Raw genomic sequence first — 21,487 nt, forward strand, 5'->3', positions numbered from 1 at the left:
AATGCTTATGGATTGTTAGTGCACCACATCTCTCGGGAAGGTTATTGGCTCCACTGCGGGAATCTCCTTTTTCCGATGATCGTCGTTTTCAATATATTGACCTTCCCGTCTTGTCCACATCGCTAAGACCCAAGAATAATACTCGTACTAACTACTGTAATAACAGGTTTTATTATGGGTTTGCCAAATGAACTCTCGAGGTCAATGTGTTTTGGGGCCCCATTTTTTGGCGTCGTGCTCACACTGAGACAATCGCGGTTTGCGGATCAAAGTGACCTGGATTATCCGCTCTGACGGCAAGACCACCAACTAATGTAGCACAAAGAAATACATCCACTGAAATCTGTCAAAATGTCCACACTTGAGGCTAACTATCCAGGTAAATTCTTCTCCCGCCTTAGCTTGTCTTGTTTTATGATTCTTGCATGCCCAGCTCGGAGATGTGATGAATCAACTTTGCCACTGTCGTCTCAATCTATGCATTCTTTCTTTCTTTCCTTTTTTTTTCTTGCTGCGTCTCCGATAACCATTTCCACTTTTCTACGCGGTGGCGAAGAAAAGGAGAGGGGGGACCGTCTCTCAGCTTCGTTGGCCATCTATCCACGTGCTTGTGTGCGCTAATCTGCCTTCTGCACGTCAAAACTGTCAGGTTTTGGTTCGTGACGATCCGATCCATATCATAGGAGTTACTCCATCAAAGGACCGCAGCCGCAGTGTCAATGAGTCTGTGCCTTTTTGTCTTTCTTCAGAAATGAATTCTGACTATCCGGATATGCCTTCCGAAATATGATACAATCGTATTGTATTTGGAATTGTATCTTGTCCGTTACGTTCCAATATTGCAGTGCATCGCCTTTTCTTTTTTTCCCCTTTTCTTCTTCTTTTCTTTTCTCTTTTTCGTTCGAACTTTTCTCCTCTCTCTTTCTTTTCGTGCTACAGGCCACCCCTTCACTCTCACATCTTTTCACAGCCGTGCAAGCACAAGACGTTTCATGAAGGACCACTCCACCTTTACATGAGCATGCACAGTTATGTTGTTCCATTGACTTAGGATCGGACTCCTCGATGCCAGACGAACCGTATTTCCGGGCCCTGTATTTCCAGGTTAAACAATGCCAAGCGGCCAGCTTCCCAAACAACTTTTGTGACTTGATCCCATTCAAAAAAAACTAGTGCACCTCGGAAAATCTCAGTCAGGGATGCAATTCAGCAAGGACGGCTGCACAGCGTGTCCGCACAGAGCGGAAAGGAATACTAAGAATACTAAGAATACGAAGAATGCATAGACGGTCAAATTTTGCCAAGCCTTTCTGCTGCTGCAGCTTACTGCAGAATCTTGACGCGACCGTGCCCAAACGTTGAGACGCCACATGCTGACCGCCTGCTGTATTACATGGCCGCCTGTATTGCAACGTATCTGACACTACATTTGTGCAACTTCGATTTGCAGCTTCTTTTTACAGTGTATTTCATAGGATCTCTCGCTTTCGAATACACGTGGATCATATAGTACAGCGGATAGTTTATACTATCGCCTAGAGACATACCGTTGATACATGTACTATCTTCTTCTCCATACATGATTTTGTTATATTTTACTCCATGCTATTTTATTCTATTCTGTCTCACTTCATGGTATACCATTTATTATTCCATTTCTGTCTCACTTCGTCATATATCATCTCAATATATAGCTCCATTTCATCTCAATATATCAGACTTTTCTTATCACAAGCTTGTGTATCACTCACGAAACACTGACAGGCCATTGCCGTCTTTCTCATTATTTGCCTATTGCCATTTTTGCAACAGAGTCTTTTGTACGAGCATTGCATTATACATAAAATGATGAACATACCCATGTTGTCTACTGTCTACTCTGTCTACTCTAAACCTCTAAACCTCTAAACCTTATAAGTCTGTGAGACCCACACTGCATTAAATGCATAAACCCTCCTGTATACCTATTGACATTTCACTCGTAGTTTGACTTACTTTGCACAACGTTCCAATCTTCCCCAGAAAGCTTTTCCATTGGTTTGTCGATTCATTTGTTCATCCATTTATGTATCTGGAAAAGACAATGCAACATACAGCTTATTTTGTTCATGAAATAACGAGTACAATTGTTCTACTTTGACACGTCAAGTCCGACATATGGTATCTTTCTTAATATCTTACATCTCCCATCTTGGTATACCCCATCTTCCCAACCAGCCGCTGCGCTGTCGAATCCTGTACACCTCCTCTAGAAAACACATCTACATGCCCTGTATGTCTTGTTTTGGTAACTTTGTTGACTGGTAGTCGTACCTGATTGATCTAGATTGCTGGATTGCTGGATTCTTGGATTTTGGAATTGCTAGACTGTTAGAACAGTTGTAGTGCTGGTCGTCTATTTTGTCTGCTTCTGCTACAACACATAGCGTAGTAGCACAGCAGCACAGCAGCACAGCAGCATAGAAGTGGAGCAGCGGAGCAGCGGAGCAGTAGATTATTGTATGTATTGCAGTACGCTACAGCGCAAGTACATCAAGGGTAGAGTGTCCAAAAGTCGTTATATCCTCCTGACTATGCTACTTTATCATACTATCTCGACATTTCTCCGCGAGCTTGGTGAGCTTATTGGACTTGGTTTGCGTTTCTGTTCTGCTTTGTCCGCATTCCTTTGTTTCCTTTGACAGTCTAGGAGTCGAGCGGTTCAGGGTTAAAGGGTGCTGGGTTCGAAAGTCCAACATTTCAGGGTGTCAAAACTTCAGCGTCTCGGCTTTAAAGACGTGAATTGCTTCGCTCGGAGTGCACTGGCTGTCCTGGATTCGTGAACCCTGGATACTAGATATCAGATGCCACATACCTGGATATAAGTGTCAATGGCTGCGATATGCCCATGTATAATATCGTGATATACCCTGCAATTGTCTCTTCATCGATCAGCTGTTCGTTTAGCTGCCGGCGACACGGTCAGGACTGGGAGACTTCGCGCGAGGAAAAGATGGCCAAACTTTTCAAAGTTGTAAAACTTGTAGAGATAGTCCGAGAGGGTTCAATGTCTCAAGATTTCTGTGGGTTGTAGATTGCAAGTTGTAGCATGCCACTCTGCATGCCAACTAGCCGCCGAGAACGGGACTCGGGGATATCTAAAGGGCAGGGTTGTAAGAAGTGGAAATCGGTATGTTTTCAGGAGTGCTGGATTTAAGAGAGTGTGTAAGCCGTGCAGAGGGATGAGCAGCACGGCCAGGATAAGGGAGCGACGATGACGACGATAATGACAGCAGGACTGGAACAGGAGGAGGAGACACAAGGATAAATGCTGAGAAAGGGGGGGGGGGTAAGAAGAAGAATGGTAATATTAAGAATGGTAATAATAATATTATTAATAAGACAACAGCGACGAGTGAATAGAAAAAAAGAAGACGGCAAACGAACATGCAATCCAAGTGCTCGGTCCCAGTATATATCTCCCGGCTCATTGCTCAATATACCCTATATTTCGCCAACTGATATACTGATCATGTCCAAGCCAGAATATTTAGAGTCCCTTATGTATTTTCGCAGACAGTCCAGATACGTGTCGGTACGCACTCTGCTCCAGAGCTTGCGATCTGGCCACCTAGAATTAAGTGGCCTCTTTATTCGTGTTCAATTTCCAGTGTCAGTGTGCGATGCCCAGTACAAGCTTTTCGACACTTGGGACGCTTGTGATGCTTTGGCAACTTGCCTTGTGATCCATTCGTAGGGCTTGCCGTCGAGATCTCACTGATATCTCAGTCTTTGTTGTGAAGAGTATCTATAATGTGCAGCCGCGGAGCAACAGATAGCACAACTTGGCATTTTGCTTTAGTTCCAGGGAAAGGGAAGGCGAGCGGCAGGGTATAGGCATTAGTTGACAACTGTTTTGTAATGCTCGAAGCCTTGACACCTCGAACCTTGGTGTTTGAGGTTTCGAGGGTTTAAGGATCTGGCTTTTGACTTTTGACGTTCGTACAACAGGTAATCGGACCGTCGCCGACTGAGAGAATTTGAAGGCGTGGGCGCTAAAGAGTGATGCACTTTCAATGGGTCGATGGATCATATCGTTAGGAGCCTTGGATTCAGGAGAACTAGATTGCCAGGGTGGTGAACTTCCGGACGTGGGATCCATGAGTCCAATCATTCGACGAATGCTCTTCTCAATGTACAAGGGAGGAAATCTGCCCATTGGCCACTTCATCGCCGGCGGTTGAAAGGCTCTCACTATTAGTAGTAACAAAATTTATAAGTAATGGCATTCCGTTGAGAGATCTGGGCGTGACTAGCGTTCTGTTTCTCAGAAGGTCAGGCTTCGACAATCCGTAATCGGAGGATCAGGCTGGAGAAAGAAACAGAGGTGTAGCTTTTGGTTAATTCTTCCCGGTCGAAAAGTCAAGCTCAAATAAACAAGAAACAATGGACCAATGGTAGTTTTGCAGTGTTGGTAATGTGGTTTCGAGGAGCCAAAACGCCTTGATGGTGCGGTCGAGAATAGCTGATCAGTAATGATGCATCGGTGGGTTCGGTTGGCTAGTACAGTGATAACAGCTTCGTGGTTCCAGGACTCCAGTCAAAGGAGTCAATGGCGGTTAATGGTTGTTTTGTTCCTGGACCTCCGAGTGGTGTAGCATGATTGCAATTGGGTCGTTGCCCTTTGTGGGGCTGTTTTCTTCTGGCCTCAGATGGTTTTGTGAGTTTTTTCTAGCACGATCAATTGAATGATCAGAAATAGAAGGGATAGCATTATGATGATGCTCTCGAGACATCCTGTGCTGGACAGTTGAGTTCGCTGCTTGAAATTTATTCGGAATTTATAATAGAAAACGTGCATAATAAATATAAATTTCTAAAATAATCGAATATAAACAACAAAAGAAAAATACCTAGGAAAACAAAGTAAACAGAATAATTAAAGAAATCGCATTAAAATGCCTAGAAATTAAATTTGCAAAACGGGAACACAGAAAAGGCGCCGTAAATAAATAAAAAAGAAAAAAAAGACAGACAAATAAATATAAAAACAAAAAATGGGTTGGACAAAAAACGTACAACAGCGGGGATTCGCTGGTCGTCACCGACCCAACTACTAGTCCGCCGATCTGAGGCTTATGTATGGCAGAGCGGACGGGATGCCCAGTTTTCCTCAGTCTATGGTCGTACGTGCTCATTCTACCAAATTTGTACACTATATCCCTTCATAATATGAGATAATCAGGGACCGACGAAACGGTAGTTGGGAGGATTTGACCTAAACTGCACGCTATATAGTATCAGATGGCCCATTAAGTTTATCCTTATTTATTAGATATCATATATTCATAAGAAGTTGTCTGCTTTGCAGGATGGAAGTTGCAAGTACATCGGATTAGCATAAGATACGGCCCCATGTTAACGTCTTTTTACACGAAGGCTGCGAAATTGCCAAAGCGCATGATACGAGAAAGACGGAAATGCCATGCCTAGAGAAATGGCATTCTGTAATAATTGCACGCCGGAGTTCTCTAACGAACCAATCATATTACGACATGCTTGCATGTACGGGACAGGACATGGCCAGAAATGCAAAAGCAAGGCCAAGCTCGATGACGTGAAGGTCGGGTGGGGCATGAGGGGCATCAGTTGACGTCATTGCGCTGATAGTTCATCTAATTCTGGCTGGGACAAATCGTGATCCTTCTACTTTGTATGCGGATTAATGGAGTTTTCCCCATTGCAAGGTATCCGTGTACTCAACTTTCCCACTTTACGTGCAGCCTCTCGCCTCCTTGGCCTTCCCACATGGTGGGGTTCAGGTACGAAAATAGGAGAGGAGCGTTACATGGACCTGTATGAGACACAGGTACAACACCGTTGAATGGTCCATGTACCAGACGGATGTTGCATGTTGAAGATTCTACAGTACCGTACCAGTAGTAAATGCCTTAATGCTGCATATACTTTTAAGAGTCTGCAGAATGTGTTTTATCTTTTGAATTATATTAGAGAGAAATGTATGATTATCACACATACAAAGTCAATTGATGACAGATACAGCCAAGCAATCATATGCTACTCACTATCGTCATCATCTGGATTCTGGACCTTTTGCGCACAGGTCGTAGGCAAGCATTTGACAAGACAACTATCGCTTTATTATTGTGGAGCCCGGTCCGAAGTACTATTCGGACGTTGTACCGACAGTCGTCACTCTCAATCATCCCATACGCCCAAATGGTGTGGATTCGGTACATTGTCCGACCCCCAAAGGTAAACGAAGAAAGGCGCGGGGCACACACACACTTACCTCACACCTCTCATACGTCTGGTAGTGTGTAATTTCGACCCTCAGTGATCTCACTCACTGACGTGCGTTGCGTTTTCCCCAATGTGGCTGCCCCCGAACTTGTCCTTTTTAAACCCACAAGCTATCCTTTCTTGACATCTCTCTTTTTCTTCATCTCTTCAAGCCTTTCCATCAATAACACAAATCTTCCGCTACATTACTTGACCACTCTCTTCATCCCTTTTACACTCACAAGGTACGTCTCTTATCCAGACAGCATATCAGCAGCATCTGTCAATCCAGCAATCCCAACGCCTCCAACTCCCAAATTCCGCTTTGAAACACAGCACTTGTCCTTCTATCCCACATGCAATTGCACACCCCTTCAAACCCCAATTTTGGCAGAAGTCAATGCTAATAAATCCTGTCCGAGTAGCATCAAAATGTCTGCCCCCAACGCCGGCCGTCAGTCCCCTCCCCCGGAGCGCCAGAGCGCTGCTCAGCTCAACGAGGTCCCCGCCAGCGGCAAGGCCGCTGCTGCCCCCTCGGCCGAGCACGCCAAGCAGACCAGCGAGCAGACCAAGGAGGGTTTGAGCAGCAACCCCACTGCCCCTCTTGACCAGGCCGCCGAGGCCAAGACCAGCAAAGAAGGTCGCGGTCCTGGCATCTAAACTGCCCAAAATCAGTTTTTCTCCACACCTTTTCTCCTAAAGGTAAGATACCAACCCTTTTTTCCCCGGCCAACCAGCGCAACCAAAGCTAATGTATTTCCCAGAATGAATAATTGAATCCCTCAAAGATATCAAGTCGAGTGATGATATCCATTCCCCACAACCACCACTATGTTTAGCGGCGGGATCAAGAACCCGGTGTTTCTGGGATTTCTGTTTGTCATGAATTTACGTCCGTCAATTAGATGACACGAATAATATTTATGAAATAAATACCATACTTTTTTTTTTTTTTTAAAAAAAAAAAAACTGTCAATTGTGCAACTGACTTGTGATGATCTCATCCGCCCACTTGGCAAAGGTGTAGAGAACAACAAGTCTACATAAGATCAGGAAACTCCCCTTGTACATATTCCTAACCACCGTCGGTTAGGTTATCCGCCATAGGAAACAGCAACATGGCCTATGACTCTCACAGCTAAGCCTAAGACTACAACAAGTGGTCCTTGATTGCACTGCACGTTAATCTGAACTTTCTCAATTGCCATTCAATATTGACTACTAAACTGCATGCTTTACTCGAGAGAACGCAGCCCACCAGACAAGCAAATCATCAAGCAAGCAAGCAATAGCTGAAAAAGATCTTGAGAATCATAAATCATTTCTGTCGTAGCCGTAGCCGTCGCCGTAGTCACCCATCAGCCCCATACTTTCGCCATTCCCTCTCACCACACCAGCGTTAAACTCATTCGCCATCTCGTCATCCTCAATGAAGCCTCTCCCTGGGGCAGGAAAAGAAGGAGGGGCTGCTGCTGATTCTCTAAACAGACACGAATAAATCAGACGGCTACTCTTCTGTCCAAGAGTACAGACGGTAGTAGAGAGCGAGAGGGAATATGGCAGAAGTGACAGTAAAAGAGAAGACAGAGTCTTCGTTCAGGGTTTGAGACGGGATCAATGAATGGAGGACAGTCAAAGTGGAACAAGAACAGATGATGGGCTTTGACAATAGAATGACAGGAGCAGAAATCATAAAAAAAAATAGGATTGCCTGAGGAAAGCAAAAAGAATAAGGGATAAAAGTAAAAGAAGAAACAACCAACCATAACGATAAGCATAAAATGACCAACACTCGGCACGCTCCTTTAAGAAGACTTCTCGCTAGCAACGTTTTCTCCGAGAGGCGCCACGTTCGATTGAGCAGCAACGTCCGCACTCGGTCCAGTGGCAGTCTGTTGCTCAGCTAAACCAAAAACACCGCGAAAAAGACACGCGGCCCCAACATTAGCTTTTCTTTCTCTCTCAACACCACATATAAAAAGAAAAGAAAAGGAGAAAAAGAAAAAAGGAGGATATTGTCCTGAAACACACAACTGGTTTGAATGCGAAAAGCTACTTTCCGCAGCCAGAACAGCCGCAGTGCCCCGGCTCGCATTTGCATTCGCCTTCATTTGCGCCGCAGTTGCACTCCGTCTTTTCCGTCTGCGCAATCTGATGCACATCCTTGGGGTTCTTGGCACAGCCGCCACAGGCACAGTGTCCCTCCCCGCACGAGCAATTCTTTGAGTTGCCGCCGCAGCCGCAGGTAGTAAACTCTGTGCCTGGGATATGGTGCACAGCAGACTTGCCGCAGTCCGCGCAAGCGCATTTTCCGGGCGGGCAGGAACAGGCTTCAGTATGAGAATCGCACTTACACGTCGTGGACTTGCCACTCTTGAGATCGGCGAGACGGCGAGCTTCGGCATGGATGTCGCGCACTTGCTTGTCACCCTGGGTATAGAATGCACGGACACGCTGGCCGGTGGGGGTGCCAAGCGCCTTCTCAAAGTACTGGCCCAGGCTCTTCCAGCCGGCGTTGGCCTTTTCGGAGATGCCGTAGCTGGTGTCCAGCCCCTTGGCCTTGTCGGTGGCGTGGTACTTGCTGTCAAAGTTGGTGAGGGCTTGAGTGAAGCGGCTCGAGATGCCGTGCTTCTGGTCCAGAGCAATGGCGCGCTCAATCGCAGCGTCGCTCAGTGCGTATCCATGCGCAAGGTACTCGGCTACGATGCGAGAGCGGGGCTTGTCTTCTTGTGGGATATCATTGTCGTCGCCGCCCAAGCCACCCTCGTCTTTCTCTCCGGCGAGCTCTTCAAGACTAGCGGCACTGGAGACTGATACGGCAGATGGGCCAAGCTGAGTGTTGTCAAGTAGAAGAGCGGTCTTGGCAGCACTGTTTCAGGAAAGAGTCATAAGTCATGGTCCATCTGACGGTGAGCATCTTCCGGAACCCGCAAATGAAGATGGCCACATTCAAACAAGGTTGCCAACTTACGTTTCCTTTTCAAAGGTTACAGTGGCGGACTGAGGGCTTCCATGACCATCAGAGGTGGGCGTCACGGAGAGAGAGCTGATCTTTCCGCTGTAGACAAGCAAGAGCGATTAGTGAGACTGGAAGGGATAACGTCCTCAAAGACGACGTACCAAAAGCTAAAGAAATCCCTGACTTCCTTTTCGGTAGTCTGCGCAGCAATGTTGTTCACATGAACGGTGTTGGCCATGTTTGCTGTTGTGATTTGTTTGACGCAGTAAAAGTACTAGAGGTGATACGTTCAACGCTTGAGGAGTTGTTTCAAGTTTGCAAAAGTCGAGGTTCGCTGGGAAAGGAGTTTAATAAATACTCTGAAGGTGAATCCAACAAATTCCCCGTTGAACTATCCTGGGAGGTAAGGAGAAGTGAATTGGGGAACTGGTTAGAAGCACCAGGTATGTGGTGTTTGCCTCTTACCGCGTGTGTGCTTAGCCCGAAGGAGCTATGGGCCGCGCTAATGAGGGGCTTCGTGCAGCCCCAATGCTGACAACGTCATCGGTGTGACGAAGGGCAGTGGAGGGGATGTACTTTGCCCAGTGTGGCGGTGTTTGGCGGTGTCACTACAACCACAGCTCACGCCTCGGCTATCACGTGCGTGATCGCATGTCTTACTGCCATTATACATTCAAGCAATTGAAGAGCCAACTTCATTTCGTTCTTCACTTGTGTGCATTATGGGCTGAAATGGAGTTTAATAAAAGCGTAGAGAGAGATCAGATTCTCTTTGATCAGAGTGATGACGAAAACAGAGAAAAGGAAAAAGCAAGAGAAAAAAAATATTGCTACAGAGAATGGTAAATTCTGGGACAGCTTCGCTCCTAGCTGTATTTGCAATCCTGCTGCCTGGCGCCTTTGCTCCCCTTATTGAAAGCTGCTTCCCGAGCTGGTCAAAGGCATCCATCCAAGGAAGGAGATAGATACTGTCAGTCAAACCCTACCTCCCAAAACCGAGAAGCGCCGTGGCCACATAAAAAGTGAAGAAAAAGAAAAAAAGAAAAAGACCAAATATCGCAAATGGAAAGACGTAGGGAGTTGATGTGCTTATTATCATCTTATGCTCGAAACCACACAAATTGCAGGTTGACTTGTGCTGCGTGGCCGTCTATGGGATACTCTATGTTTCTGCTGTTCAAGGTCCTGCGCTCACAGAGCTAAGCTTGGGAGCTCGTAGAAGTTGGGCCGTTATGGTCGGACACCTGTGCAGTGATGTTTGGATTCAGTGCTTTCACCGTCGCCACGCTCTCCCCTAGATCACCTTCATCTGACGCAGGCGTAGCGCTAGTGTCATTCTCTAACTCGGTTTGGGCGGGCGCCTGAGAGTCTGGATCCTCAGCGTGGTTCACTGCTGCTGCATTATCCTCCTCCTTCTCCTGTTCTCCAATCATCGCAGCCAAACTTCTAAAGTTCAGCAAAGGCTCGAGGCTCGAAGCGCCCCCAGCAGGAGTCGAAGTGCCCAAACTGTCGTATTCTCCGCCCGCATTCAAAGCTGGGGTGCTAGAGGTGGGGTCAAAAGATGAATTGGATGCAGCAAATTCGTTGCGTACAGAACCAGGACCAGAATCTAAAAAGGAAGACGCCGAGGAAGATGTATTAGAGACGTGTCGCAAGTGAGAGGGCCGGGAAGGAGTCAAGGTGTCTGCTGGATGGCTGCGAGGCAGCTCACCGCCGCGGATTGACATGTCGCTCATGGTATTTCCAGATCCAGATCGTAGGCGCCCGCTGGAGGAGGAATGCTCACTAAGAAGAGAAGGTCTCAGTGGTGCAGCGTCAGATGCGTTGCTCTGTGGCCGATCCACACTCTTGCCCTTTGACTGTATGGCAGAATCTCTCACTGTGGATGAAGTGGACACGCCCGGATTAGTCTGCGGAGAGTTCGCGATTGATGATGCTGAAGCGTTCTCGCTTGCGGCGTTATGATAGACACCGCCTTTCTTTGCCGCCTTCTCGGCTTTCCTCGTCTCCTTCTCCTTCTTTTTGGCCGTTTTCTTGGCTTCCTTTTCCTCCTTGCGCTTTCTCTCCTCTTCAGCTGCCAAACTCAGCCGAATAGCTTCCATCATCATCATCTCTTCCAAGTCCTCAAGCCTACTCCTCCGTGAACTAACTCGAGCAGGAGTTAGACTGACACTGGGCCCCTCAAAAGCATTACCATTATTGCCCGGCCCAGACTCTCGATCAATGGCCTGGATGAGTCCGCCAAGACCACCGGCACCAAACGTATCCCGTGGTCTGGCTTCACTGACATTCTCATTACTTGCACCAGGTCGTCGAATCAATCCACTACGTCTGCCAAATCCGCCGAATCCCCGTGATTCAGCGCCGCTATTGGTGTTTAGTAAATATGCAGCAGTATGCAAGGCCGTAGCGGCAGCAGACCTGCGTGCGGCATGTGCCCGAGCATTCGCAAGTTTTTGAGCCCAATCGGGTCGAATTTTATCAGTGGTGATAACAGCAGGGGATGTCGCAGACAAAGAAGTCGTCCTCCGCCGACCTGTCCCTTGAGGAGAAAGACGGTCTCCAGCAGCGCCCACGGAGGAAAGCGAAGATGAGGAGGACATGGCGGATGGACCATGGGCAACTCCGCTTGCATGTGCATATACGAGGCCCTTTCGGAATGGAGGCGGCTCGTACGTGATCCCGAATTCAGGCTGAACGCAGAATGGGCACGCTGCCGGCTCCGAGACCAGGGTGAGCTCTTCGACCTGCTCTCTCCCTTCACCGCCGTTGTTATCATTGTGTTCCGGTGGATGCGGATCGGGCCTCTTGATTTGAACGAAGCACTCCGAACAAATGGCTTGATCGCAGCAACGAGTCTTATTGAGATAAGGCGGGTAGTATAAAAAGCAAATGGGACATTCAGTCGCATCTTTGTACAAATATGCCTCGACGGGTTGGCCATTAACATAAGGATCCTTGGGCAAATGCACCTCCCTTGGAGTCATATCCATGGGTGAATTGCTCTTCGATGTGGTCAGCGAGGCCAAGGTTTTAGAACGTCCGCGGAAGAGAGGTGATGTTGCAGATGGCGCAAGCAAGGGAGACGTGGTATTTGGAAGCGATGAAGCTGGCTGCGAACCGTCAGAAGTCGCGGAATGAGTACGCGCAACGATCGGAACGCTCAAAGTATTCTTGGGTTGCTCAGAGGCATGCGGATCGGAAACGTTGGTGGTGGACCTGCTTGCGAACTCGGCAGGTATATCATCAGCAGCGGGAAGCGGAAGACCCCTCGCTGCGGCCACAAGTTGATGCTCAGTCCATGAGTCGGAGTGGTCGTTGAGGCCCTTCCAAAAAGGAGCAAGACGTCTTTCAATCTATATTCCGCAATTAGCTCAGCCCAGCGACTCACGTCACAATTGTTTTGGTAGACTTGCCATCAACTGTCTAACTATGGCCTTGTTGAAATCCTCCGGCCCTGTGTAGACACCCTGCGTGACGAGAAAGCCGCCATCTACGCTTTCCTCTCGTATGCTTCGCTCTCTCTCCTTTTCCCTTGCAATCCTCTCTTTCTCTAGCCTTCGAGCTTCTCTCTCCTGCTTTGTCTCCCTTCGAGTCTCAGCGGGCGCTTCATCTCGATTGCTTGACCCGCCTATGCCAAGAAAGCTAGTGAGATCTGGCCTGCTCCCTCTCGCAGGACGAGAGCTGTAAATAGGAGACGCTTGACGGCCTAACGGGGCGAGTCCAGCTCCGACGGCAGCCGGGCCGGAGGAGCTATGATGCCGTGACCCTGAAGGACGGGATTGTGCTTGACGTTGCTCTTTCGTTGCAGAGTTACCCATTGCCGAATCACGGCCGTATTCGAGGCCGGAGAAAGTCGTGAAGGGAGATCAAGCGGAGACCCGCGGATGACGCTGATGATTTCGAATGTTATGGTAAGAGGGAGAGCTTGGGTGACCAGACCAATAGCTCACAGAAAGAGAAACGGGCGATGTTTGATGTGAAACAATCCAAAATATCCCGCAGATGACCGCGTCAGAGTAAATGTGGGGGGGTTTTTCTAAGTTAAGGTGGAAGAGTGAACGCAAGAGAGCTACACTTCACCAGTGGTCAATGCGTGCCACATCCGATCGCCAGCTGCGGACAGCAGGTGTGCACCGTTGGACCAAGGATGGGCGAGGGAATGAATGAATATGCAATCATGAATAAGACAACATGATTCCCCCTAGAGCTTGTCGAGGTCGAACGATCAAAGGACAACGAACGAAGAGCGAACAATAGGGTTGGATGATGATGATCGATTATGACCTGGCTGGGCGACAAGCGTAAGATGGGGTGGTTGATGGTTGTGTTCCTCGGGCTCGCTACGGGTGGGAAGAGTTAGTAGTGAAGCGTTCGAGTGGGAAGGATAGACAGCACAATGTACTACAAGTAAGGATTAAGTATGGCAGAGGTACTTCGTGGTCCAGGAGCATACGTCGTCTTTCCTTGGTTCGAGTGGAGGCGGGAGACGACATGGCCGCTACTGTCTCCACTATAGGATCACCCGGCCTAACCCAAAGTATCTCTTTTGTACATCATCTTTGGTCCGACTAATCCGGTTCTTCTACTGGTGTTTTATATCGCGCTCCGGAAGCCAACGAGCCGATCCTTCTCCGTTCTATCCACCACCCACGCTAGATAGCCCATTGCTGGACAGCACATGCGACATGAGACAACCTACGCAAATGTCTATCCGACAAACTAGAGTGGAAGACATGAATTTGTAAGACTAATTAGCCAGTTTTTCGGAACTGCTATTCCAGTGTCAGGGGCATGGAGAACAAAAGAATACTCCGTAGTGCATGGTCTGTGAGCTAAACCAGTTGAAGCGCTTCATTCTGCAAGACAGTCATTGTCAGGAAGGCAGACCAAGTATTGGCCTGCATCCATCACATGAAACCAAATATTTGAAGTCCAGCGATCTTCATGCATCACCTAGATTTTACATATGAAAAATAATCTCTGTCACGAGACCCCATAAATTATCAAGTAAGCAAACGGGGAGACTTTGAACAGTAGAATAGTCGCTGAGAGCGTGGCTGCACAACTGAACTCCTCATAAAAAGCTAAATGTATGAATAGTTTGATATTGAAAAGGCTGGAAAAGAAAGTTCTGAACGCAAGGTAGCAGACTAAAGAATCAGTATACTCCGTGCAAACACGTCCGAGTCTGAATAGATGTGACAGCTCAAATATAAGGAACATCAGTAAAACACATGGAGAAAATTAATCACCACCTTACGATAGTTGAATCTTGTCGTCCTCGGGAATTGCAATCTCTTCGCCCTTGACCTGTCTTCTCTGCGCAAGCATCCATTTAAAAAGCTCAACATTATTATAAGCATTCGTCCAGCTATCGTGCGTAGCGTCCGGGTGTCGAGTAAATCGGACGTCTGGTGCTCCGGCCTTCTGCAGTGCCTTGACCATTTCCTGAGACTGGCGCACAGGAATGATGTCATCAAGATCTCCATGATGAACCCTGGTCCGGCAAATGTCAGAAAATAATATGTTCCGAATTCAATCTCACTTAGTAAAAGAGCCTCAAGAGAACGGAGAATTGTGTTCAATCCAACAAAAAGGTAAATGACTTACCATTGAGGAACGTGTCTGATGTTCTTCACCCTTAATGAATCACCTCCTCCACATACAGGGACAAGACTTGCAAAACGTTCCGGCGTCTGCATGGCCAGCTTCCATGTGCCATAGCCTCCCATAGAAAACCCCGTGACGTGGACTCGGTCGACATCAACTCGATACGATTGGACAATTTCATCAAGCAAGCTCGACAGTACCTGATTATTCCACCCATACCCCCATTCCATGTTCAGGGAAGGTGTAACAGTGATAAATCTTTCTGCAACGAGGTTGCACACATCCTCGGGCACAGGCTCAGACGACAGGTCCGAACCATTTGGATTCCTCTTTAGAAGGCGAGGGGCTAGCGGAATTTGTATTGAGGGCGGATTCATTCCGGACTTCACTCTGTCATAGCAAAGTATGATTTTGGGAATTCCATGTCGAATAGACACATAGGACTCATTAGCGCCGCGCTGAGACTCCCCGGCACCGTGGAGAAAAAGAATCAGTGGCCACTGTTTTGCAGGCTCCGAGTCATATGAAGGCGGGAGAGAGACATAGTGCTCATATCCAAAAGGGGCAGAAGAAGTTGATTGGTCAAAATAGTCAAAGGATATGTTTCGAGTGACTGCGTAAGGATGGCCAGGGTCTTTGGAAACATGGTGAATTTCTGGATGATGCTGCATGATAGAAACCTTTTCAATAAATGTGCCCGACGACAAACGGATTGCTCCTTGGTAGTTCAAAGCAGTCTTGACTTTGGGCCAAATTGACATCAACAGAGACCGAAACAAAAACGAATTCAGGGCTGGACACGTAAGAGAGCCTTTTTATATATTTAGAGTACATTTTTCAAAATAATGAAGCAATAGCAACCAAAACGCGGGAAATCTGAGAGTATGTTTGCCACAGTTGATGTCTTGAAATGACCTTGACGGGATAAAGTCCCGTCGAATAGGGATGGTTGCCAAACAAGACAAGCACTTTCAAACGAGCCGCCCCGCGCTTAACCTTGTATGCGGGGACAGCCGCCAGGCCGCCTGGTGGCAAAAAAGCGACTCCAAATCCACAGAACATTACCCGGCAAAATCTTATCACTCTAAGGGTTGGGATTTCCAGCGAAGCAGGTCATTTAATAATTTCCAACCTTGGTTCAAATCAATTCCCGCGCCTTTTGAATCATGGGTAACGATGGAGGAAGCATTCCCACGCGGCGAGAACTTGTCAAGGAGGCTTCTCGAAATCCGACGACATCGCAGGTCAAAGAATCGCAATCGGAGCAACAAGAGTACCACTGGACTACCTGCCCGCTATCGCACCGTCCGCTCGCACTGCCGGTAGTCTCTGATTCATCAGGGAAATTATATAACAAGGATGCTGTTCTCGAATCTCTGTTGCCTTCCAGCGATGGGAACAAAGCCGACAACGAGCAGGTTCTTCAAGGGCGAGTGCGCAGCCTGAGGGATGTCGTGGAAGTCAAATTCCAAGAAGACAAAGAGCCTAGTCAGGATAAGAACCCGCGAGGACAGCGATGGGTTTGCCCAGTGACGAAGAAGACCCTGGGTCCTGGAATTCGCGCTGTGTATCTGGTCCCCTGTGGACACGCATACTCTGAAAGTGCAGTCCGGGAACTGGCTGGCGAGAATTGCCAGGAGGTAAGTCGGACCCCCATTCAAAGTGGCATTGACAAGGGGAAGCGAAGGATTTTATATGCTAATATGGTGGCTGTAGTGCAACGAACCTTGTGCACCCGAAAATATTATTCCGATCCTTCCTACGTCTGCTGCTGAGATTGAAAAGCTCGCTGCACGAGCAAACAAACTCAAAGAACAAGGTCTTACTCATTCACTGAAGAAGGCACTTGGATCGAGCAAGAAGCGCAAGAAGAATGGCGAGACATCCGTTGCAGCGGAGACCGGCGCTTCGTCGTCATCGAATGGAGAAAAGGACGCAAAGAGTAAGACTGCTACAAAGGCAGCAACGCCACAACCCACGAGTGGTACCGCAACGCCGAGCAACGGCATTAAGAATGCCGCGACTGCATCTTTGACTGCCAAAGTACTCGAGGAGGAGGCAGAGAGAAACAAAAGAAGAAAGTATGGAACTAACGACAATATCAAGAGTCTCTTCTCTTCGGGAAACGGTGCTGGCAAGGACGGAGATTTTATGACGCGTGGATTTTCGATTCCTGCTGGCGCAAAGAGATGAATCTACATACCCAAGGCGTTGGTTGGCGTACAAATCATAACGGGTCGCCGCATATATACTTTTATATGAAATATCATATGCTTGGTTCGGCTCTCCAATTTTGTTCAATCTCACTTGAGCGTTCGCTTTTTTGTATTGATTTAGAAGAAATCTAGACTTGTTACGAATGAATATATTGTGCTTTTGATTCACTTTCTCGCAACTTTCCAGTTGGCCTGAACTTTCGCATTAGAATCGCCCGACATTTCCAGCCTCGTCAGTATGTGATTCTTATATCACCGTAATGATCCAGCCGTCGCCACATCGCTCGTTATCTTCGTTCAACCCGCCCCAGATAATGACGGAGCCGGGATCCGTGTCCGCCGCTGGCGCACTTGCAAACCAGCCCCTACTTCCCAGGTGCTTGGTTTCATCGCTCTGTTCTTTCCCTTCTTCATCAACGATTTTCACCTCTGCCCATTCTCCCTCACCAGTTCTCTTGCCAATGAGCTGCCTCGTGGCATCCTTGAAGCTTGCCGCTGTCATTCCGTCCGGCTGTAGCTGGAAGCTCCATATGTCACTCCAGAATTTTCCAGCGCCTGCGTGGCCCTGTGAGCTGGGATCCCTCTCGCCAAACATTAGCAAGAGGTAGTTGCGGCCCTGGCCCGTTGTTACTGGCTGTAGACCAGCAACGCTCCGGTTTCCAGGGAGCTCCAGGTCAGCATCGAACGAAATGGTTTCCCAGTGGTCTGAAGTGGAAGACAAGCACATCTCGCCTGTGCCACCCTTGTCATTGAAGGTAGCTCGGACAATGTGTAGGTAGTCTATCTGCCCACCAATTTCACTTTTCCCATCATATCCGCCAAAACGAAAGAGTTTGTTATGAGCAAAGGCAAGACTTGGCCCGCCTCTTTCCGGACCAGGAGCATCTGGAAATTTTGTCCACGTCCGAGAGGCGACATCAAAAGCCCACAGATCAGATAGCCTACCTGACGCAGTGCAACCAGCGTGGACAAAGAGCGTGCCATGATCGCTCGCCGCAATCTCCTCACCCCGTGCATACGTATTACCTTGAGATTTTGACGGGACGGGATGCTCATTAGCAACAGATGCATGGTATGATCTTGCCTCTGGGTAAGGCGAGTCCTGGACGGGATCGAGTTTACTCCATCGGCTTGTGCTGGTATCAAATACCCAGACTCGGCCTTTCTCTTCCAAAGCTTTCATGTCAGTGCCTCCACGACCGCCAAACACAAATATCCGGTCCCCAATGGATGATGCGGTATGTCCAACTCTCGGGGCAGGCAGTTGGTCGCCGGGAATCGCTGCCTGTGGCGCAACGACGCGATAGTCGGCATCTGTGGCGGTCGTGGATGGATTTGGAAGAGTATACACGTGCATAGCATTATCGACAGGCTCACGGGGAGATATTTCACCGCCAAAGATGTACGCGTGGCCTCTGATCACGCACAGAGAATGAGATGATCGCGCAAGCGGGGTGCTGCTTTGAATCCGGCTGAGGGAAGCCTTCAGAGGCATGGTCGGGCGAGCAACGCCTGCTGCAATGCCAACGGCCCCTTCAACAGCCGTCTCTGCTCCATAGATGGCTCCCGCTGCTGCCGCATCCATTGCTGATGTCTGATGTTATCTCTTGGCCCGAAATTAGGCAGAAATGATATTGAATATGCTTTAAAGTGCACGACGGGAGTGTAGTGTAAGGGTCTACTAGAACTACGGAGTAAGTACCAAGGTAGGTATGCCGAGGGGTAAACACGAGGTGACGTATACCTGGCTAAGGATAGCGGGGGTTAGCGTGGAGACTATAGTAAGTAGGCTGATAAGATCGGTGCTCCAACGAGTGTGATAGTGAGGGGATTGAGTATGCCATAACTGGACTATAGTTATGCCGTATCACTACAGCATAACCGTGCAGGGTGGTAGTCGTAGGGCAAATCGTTCCTCAATCACTACTCATTGAAGAGTATCAGTGTTGTTATGCAACCCTTGCTTCTCAGGACATCCACCGATGCTTTGCTAGATTTCACTCATTGTGAAAAGGACTTGGGGAAATAAAGGTGCCTAGATCAATGCAACAATCACGTACGAGTAGATTATTGTGCTGCGCCATAGCATCGGACGAGGCACAGAGGGCCCTCTGCCAAGGACCTTCCGCCTTTGGTTCGCTCCGGCAGGAGATGTCCCCTGTCAAATCCAAATGTAAGTTAAAGCAAACCAGGCTAGGGATCAGCTAAAGATTTCGCGTGTCCTTCTAACTTTATGCCATCCAATAGTCAAGAGAACAATACTTGACCCGTTGCGATTGTCCCATAATTTGCAGCAGCACGTCAACGAATCAACTCTCGTTCTCCATGTACGGCCCGCTGCATCTGACTCATTTGACAGGCATCAGCGATAGTAAATGATGGAGAGCAAGTGCTGCAACAACAAAGGCGCGAATGAAAGGAAACCTCAACTAATCGGGAAAAGCTCCACGTCAGGACGTGCCTTTGTCCGGGCTGAGATGCATGGACCTGTCTGATTACATTGTACCATATCCTTAACTCTGCTGCCTTGGGAGCAAATAGAAAGAGGGTTCAGCTCCATAAATCACGAACGTGGCTCAGCAACTGATGCTCTTTGGCTTGATTATTAGAGATTGTCGTTGATTTCACAATAGAAAGCTTTTCAAAATCAGTGTACTCTTGCGTTCGATTTTGTGTCCTCAGAAAGGCATCAATTTAGGAAATTTCGACCAGTTAACCCACTTCGTTGGACGTCTGCATTGACCGTATTGTATCTCCACTTTTATACATCATGGTCCTCCAACTCGCTCGCGCCACTATCGACGACGTCGAAGCCCTCGCTGAATGCGGCCGTCTCGCTTTTGAGAATGACAAGTTGAACAATCTGCTTTTGCCACCAACCCCGGCCGTTCAGCAATGGCGGATCGACCGAATCAAATCGCGAATCAATAGCCCGCATTTTCACGCTTGGAAAGTGACCGACTCGGAGCGTGACGATTTGGTCGTTGCTCTTGCTGGCTGGATTGGTGCTGTTCCACCAGAGGTGCTGGACGAAATAAATGCTGAGGCTTCACAGCTTAGTCTCCCTGAGGGTGCAGACGAGGAATTGGCGAACTCCTTTTATGGGCAAGTGAAAGAGAAGAAGAAGAAGTTTGCGGAAGAGCATCCGAGATTTTGGTGTAAGTACCATATACTACATTATATTTTCTCTTGCGCTTCCGATCTTTCCTCCGAGACAGATATCGAATTTGAGCAATTGGTTAATCTGTGCTCGTTTTATCTTCCAGATCTAGCATCACTCGCAACTCGCCCAGATTATCAACGTCGAGGCTGCGCAGCAATGCTGCTGCAATGGGGCTTAGACCAAGCCGGAAAGGATGGAACAGTCGTGTATCTGGAGGCCTCGGAAGCGGGGCTACCCTTTTACTATCGTTATGGCGCACAAGAAGTTGATTTTATTGAGACCTTAGGTGGTCAGTGCAGACATGCCTGTCTCGTGATACATCCAAAAAAAATGAACGCAGAGGGATCATGATTTTTCTTCACCAATATTTGCTGGCATGTCATAAATAATACATTACTATCAGATTCGGACCTAATATAAGTAATACGGTTAATCTACGCTATGATATCTTAATCAAATAAGAGCTTCTGACTCATCCGCAAATTGACTCGCGGGGGATGAGGCCCAGAGCCCATTTTCTCTCGGAAATATATGATGAATCACAACTGGCTCTCTCAGTCCTTCCCGGTCCACGACATGATGAAGTCCCTAAAAGGGCCGAGCAAAGCAATCTGCAAAAACAAAAAAAAAAGACGCTTAGAAGGCGTGAGCATATACTGCTACGGTAGTTCCGTTGAAACCACACAGTCCGGGGCCTTCCGGGCATGCACCACAGTTCGTAATAAGAACTTGGCCGCTGCCAACACCTGCCATTGGCACCAGATTGATGGTATTACCACAATAGCAGTACGCACCGGGAGTCGCCGCTCCTGATGGAGTTCCAACAGTTCCGAAATAATTATAGGCAGAGACAGCACAAGTCGATGCGCACGTGGAGTCGTCCGATGCTGTGTACAGCCCTTCGTAAGTAGTGAGGGCGTTTCCGGATGAGCTTCCCTGACCACCAGTTTGGATAAAGCATCCCAAGAAAGAATATCCAAAGCCGGCTGCGCCAGTTGGTCCAGCTGGACCAGAAGGTCCCGATGGCCCCGATGGCCCCGATGGTCCAGTGCTGCCAACCGGTCCAGTCGCGCCTGTAGGGCCAGTTGGTCCAACAGCGCCTGTGGGTCCAGCACTTCCCACGGGACCAGAGGGCCCAGACGGGCCGGTCGGGCCAATAGGACCAATTGCACCAGTTGGGCCAGAGGGACCTGAAGGGCCAACTGCGCCAGAGGGACCAGAGGGACCAGATGGGCCGGCAGCACCAGAGGGACC

General features: G+C 48.3%; 10 protein-coding genes across 10 annotated transcripts in view; 3 read left to right on the forward strand and 7 right to left on the reverse strand.

The window, feature by feature from the left end:
- Positions 1-1,938: 1,938 nt before the first annotated feature.
- Positions 1,939-2,738, reverse strand: L228DRAFT_238771 (hypothetical protein; the record flags this gene model as incomplete). Its single annotated transcript, XM_018331077.1, has 5 exons — positions 1,939-1,964; positions 1,996-2,026; positions 2,182-2,248; positions 2,314-2,413; positions 2,591-2,738. 5 exons carry the CDS (start codon positions 2,736-2,738, stop codon positions 1,939-1,941), a joined length of 372 nt encoding a protein of 123 aa, XP_018188422.1.
- A 2,080-nt stretch (positions 2,739-4,818) lies between these two features.
- L228DRAFT_138196 (hypothetical protein) lies at positions 4,819-5,281 on the reverse strand. Its single transcript, XM_018329152.1, has one exon. The coding sequence runs from the start codon at positions 5,175-5,177 to the stop codon at positions 4,893-4,895; it is 285 nt and encodes a 94-aa protein (XP_018188423.1). The 5' UTR covers positions 5,178-5,281; the 3' UTR covers positions 4,819-4,892.
- Positions 5,282-6,426: 1,145 nt separating this feature from the next.
- Positions 6,427-6,977, forward strand: L228DRAFT_138207 (hypothetical protein). Its single transcript, XM_018329153.1, has 2 exons — positions 6,427-6,527; positions 6,708-6,977. The coding sequence occupies exon 2, from the start codon at positions 6,715-6,717 to the stop codon at positions 6,940-6,942; it is 228 nt and encodes a 75-aa protein (XP_018188424.1). The 5' UTR covers positions 6,427-6,527; positions 6,708-6,714; the 3' UTR covers positions 6,943-6,977.
- A 1,070-nt stretch (positions 6,978-8,047) lies between these two features.
- L228DRAFT_247275 (hypothetical protein) lies at positions 8,048-9,700 on the reverse strand. The gene is made up of 4 exons (XM_018332607.1): positions 9,403-9,700; positions 9,254-9,340; positions 8,637-9,151; positions 8,048-8,185 (listed from the first exon to the last, which is right to left on the reverse strand). The coding sequence occupies exons 1-4, from the start codon at positions 9,477-9,479 to the stop codon at positions 8,088-8,090; spliced, it is 777 nt and encodes a 258-aa protein (XP_018188425.1). The 5' UTR covers positions 9,480-9,700; the 3' UTR covers positions 8,048-8,087.
- A 740-nt stretch (positions 9,701-10,440) lies between these two features.
- On the reverse strand, positions 10,441-13,062 carry L228DRAFT_238773 (hypothetical protein; the record flags this gene model as incomplete). Its single annotated transcript, XM_018331078.1, has 2 exons — positions 10,441-12,597; positions 12,673-13,062. 2 exons carry the CDS (start codon positions 13,060-13,062, stop codon positions 10,441-10,443), a joined length of 2,547 nt encoding a protein of 848 aa, XP_018188426.1.
- A 1,438-nt stretch (positions 13,063-14,500) lies between these two features.
- On the reverse strand, positions 14,501-15,525 carry L228DRAFT_238774 (alpha/beta-hydrolase; the record flags this gene model as incomplete). Its single annotated transcript, XM_018331079.1, has 2 exons — positions 14,501-14,741; positions 14,855-15,525. The coding sequence occupies 2 exons, from the start codon at positions 15,523-15,525 to the stop codon at positions 14,501-14,503; spliced, it is 912 nt and encodes a 303-aa protein (XP_018188427.1).
- Positions 15,526-15,993: 468 nt separating this feature from the next.
- On the forward strand, positions 15,994-17,229 carry L228DRAFT_247279 (DUF602-domain-containing protein). The gene is made up of 2 exons (XM_018332608.1): positions 15,994-16,494; positions 16,571-17,229. The coding sequence occupies exons 1-2, from the start codon at positions 16,021-16,023 to the stop codon at positions 17,045-17,047; spliced, it is 951 nt and encodes a 316-aa protein (XP_018188428.1). The 5' UTR covers positions 15,994-16,020; the 3' UTR covers positions 17,048-17,229.
- L228DRAFT_282949 (galactose oxidase) lies at positions 16,878-18,757 on the reverse strand. Its single transcript, XM_018336060.1, has one exon. It carries the CDS (start codon positions 18,653-18,655, stop codon positions 17,318-17,320), a length of 1,338 nt encoding a protein of 445 aa, XP_018188429.1. The 5' UTR covers positions 18,656-18,757; the 3' UTR covers positions 16,878-17,317.
- A 1,430-nt stretch (positions 18,758-20,187) lies between these two features.
- L228DRAFT_247282 (hypothetical protein) lies at positions 20,188-20,727 on the forward strand. Its single transcript, XM_018332609.1, has one exon. It carries the CDS (start codon positions 20,390-20,392, stop codon positions 20,582-20,584), a length of 195 nt encoding a protein of 64 aa, XP_018188430.1. The 5' UTR covers positions 20,188-20,389; the 3' UTR covers positions 20,585-20,727.
- Positions 20,728-20,869: 142 nt separating this feature from the next.
- The window catches only part of L228DRAFT_238778 (hypothetical protein), a gene marked incomplete at both ends in the record, with an annotated part of 2,058 nt that continues 1,440 nt past the window's right edge, over positions 20,870-21,487 (reverse strand). The window contains one exon of the mRNA XM_018331080.1: positions 20,870-21,435. Coding sequence (XP_018188431.1) covers positions 20,870-21,435 — 566 coding nt within the window. The remainder of the gene's footprint in view (positions 21,436-21,487) is intronic.

The sequence above is a fragment of the Xylona heveae genome, assembly GCF_001619985.1.
Source record: "Xylona heveae TC161 unplaced genomic scaffold L228scaffold_5, whole genome shotgun sequence".
Lineage (NCBI taxonomy): Eukaryota > Fungi > Ascomycota > Xylonomycetes > Xylonales > Xylonaceae > Xylona > Xylona heveae.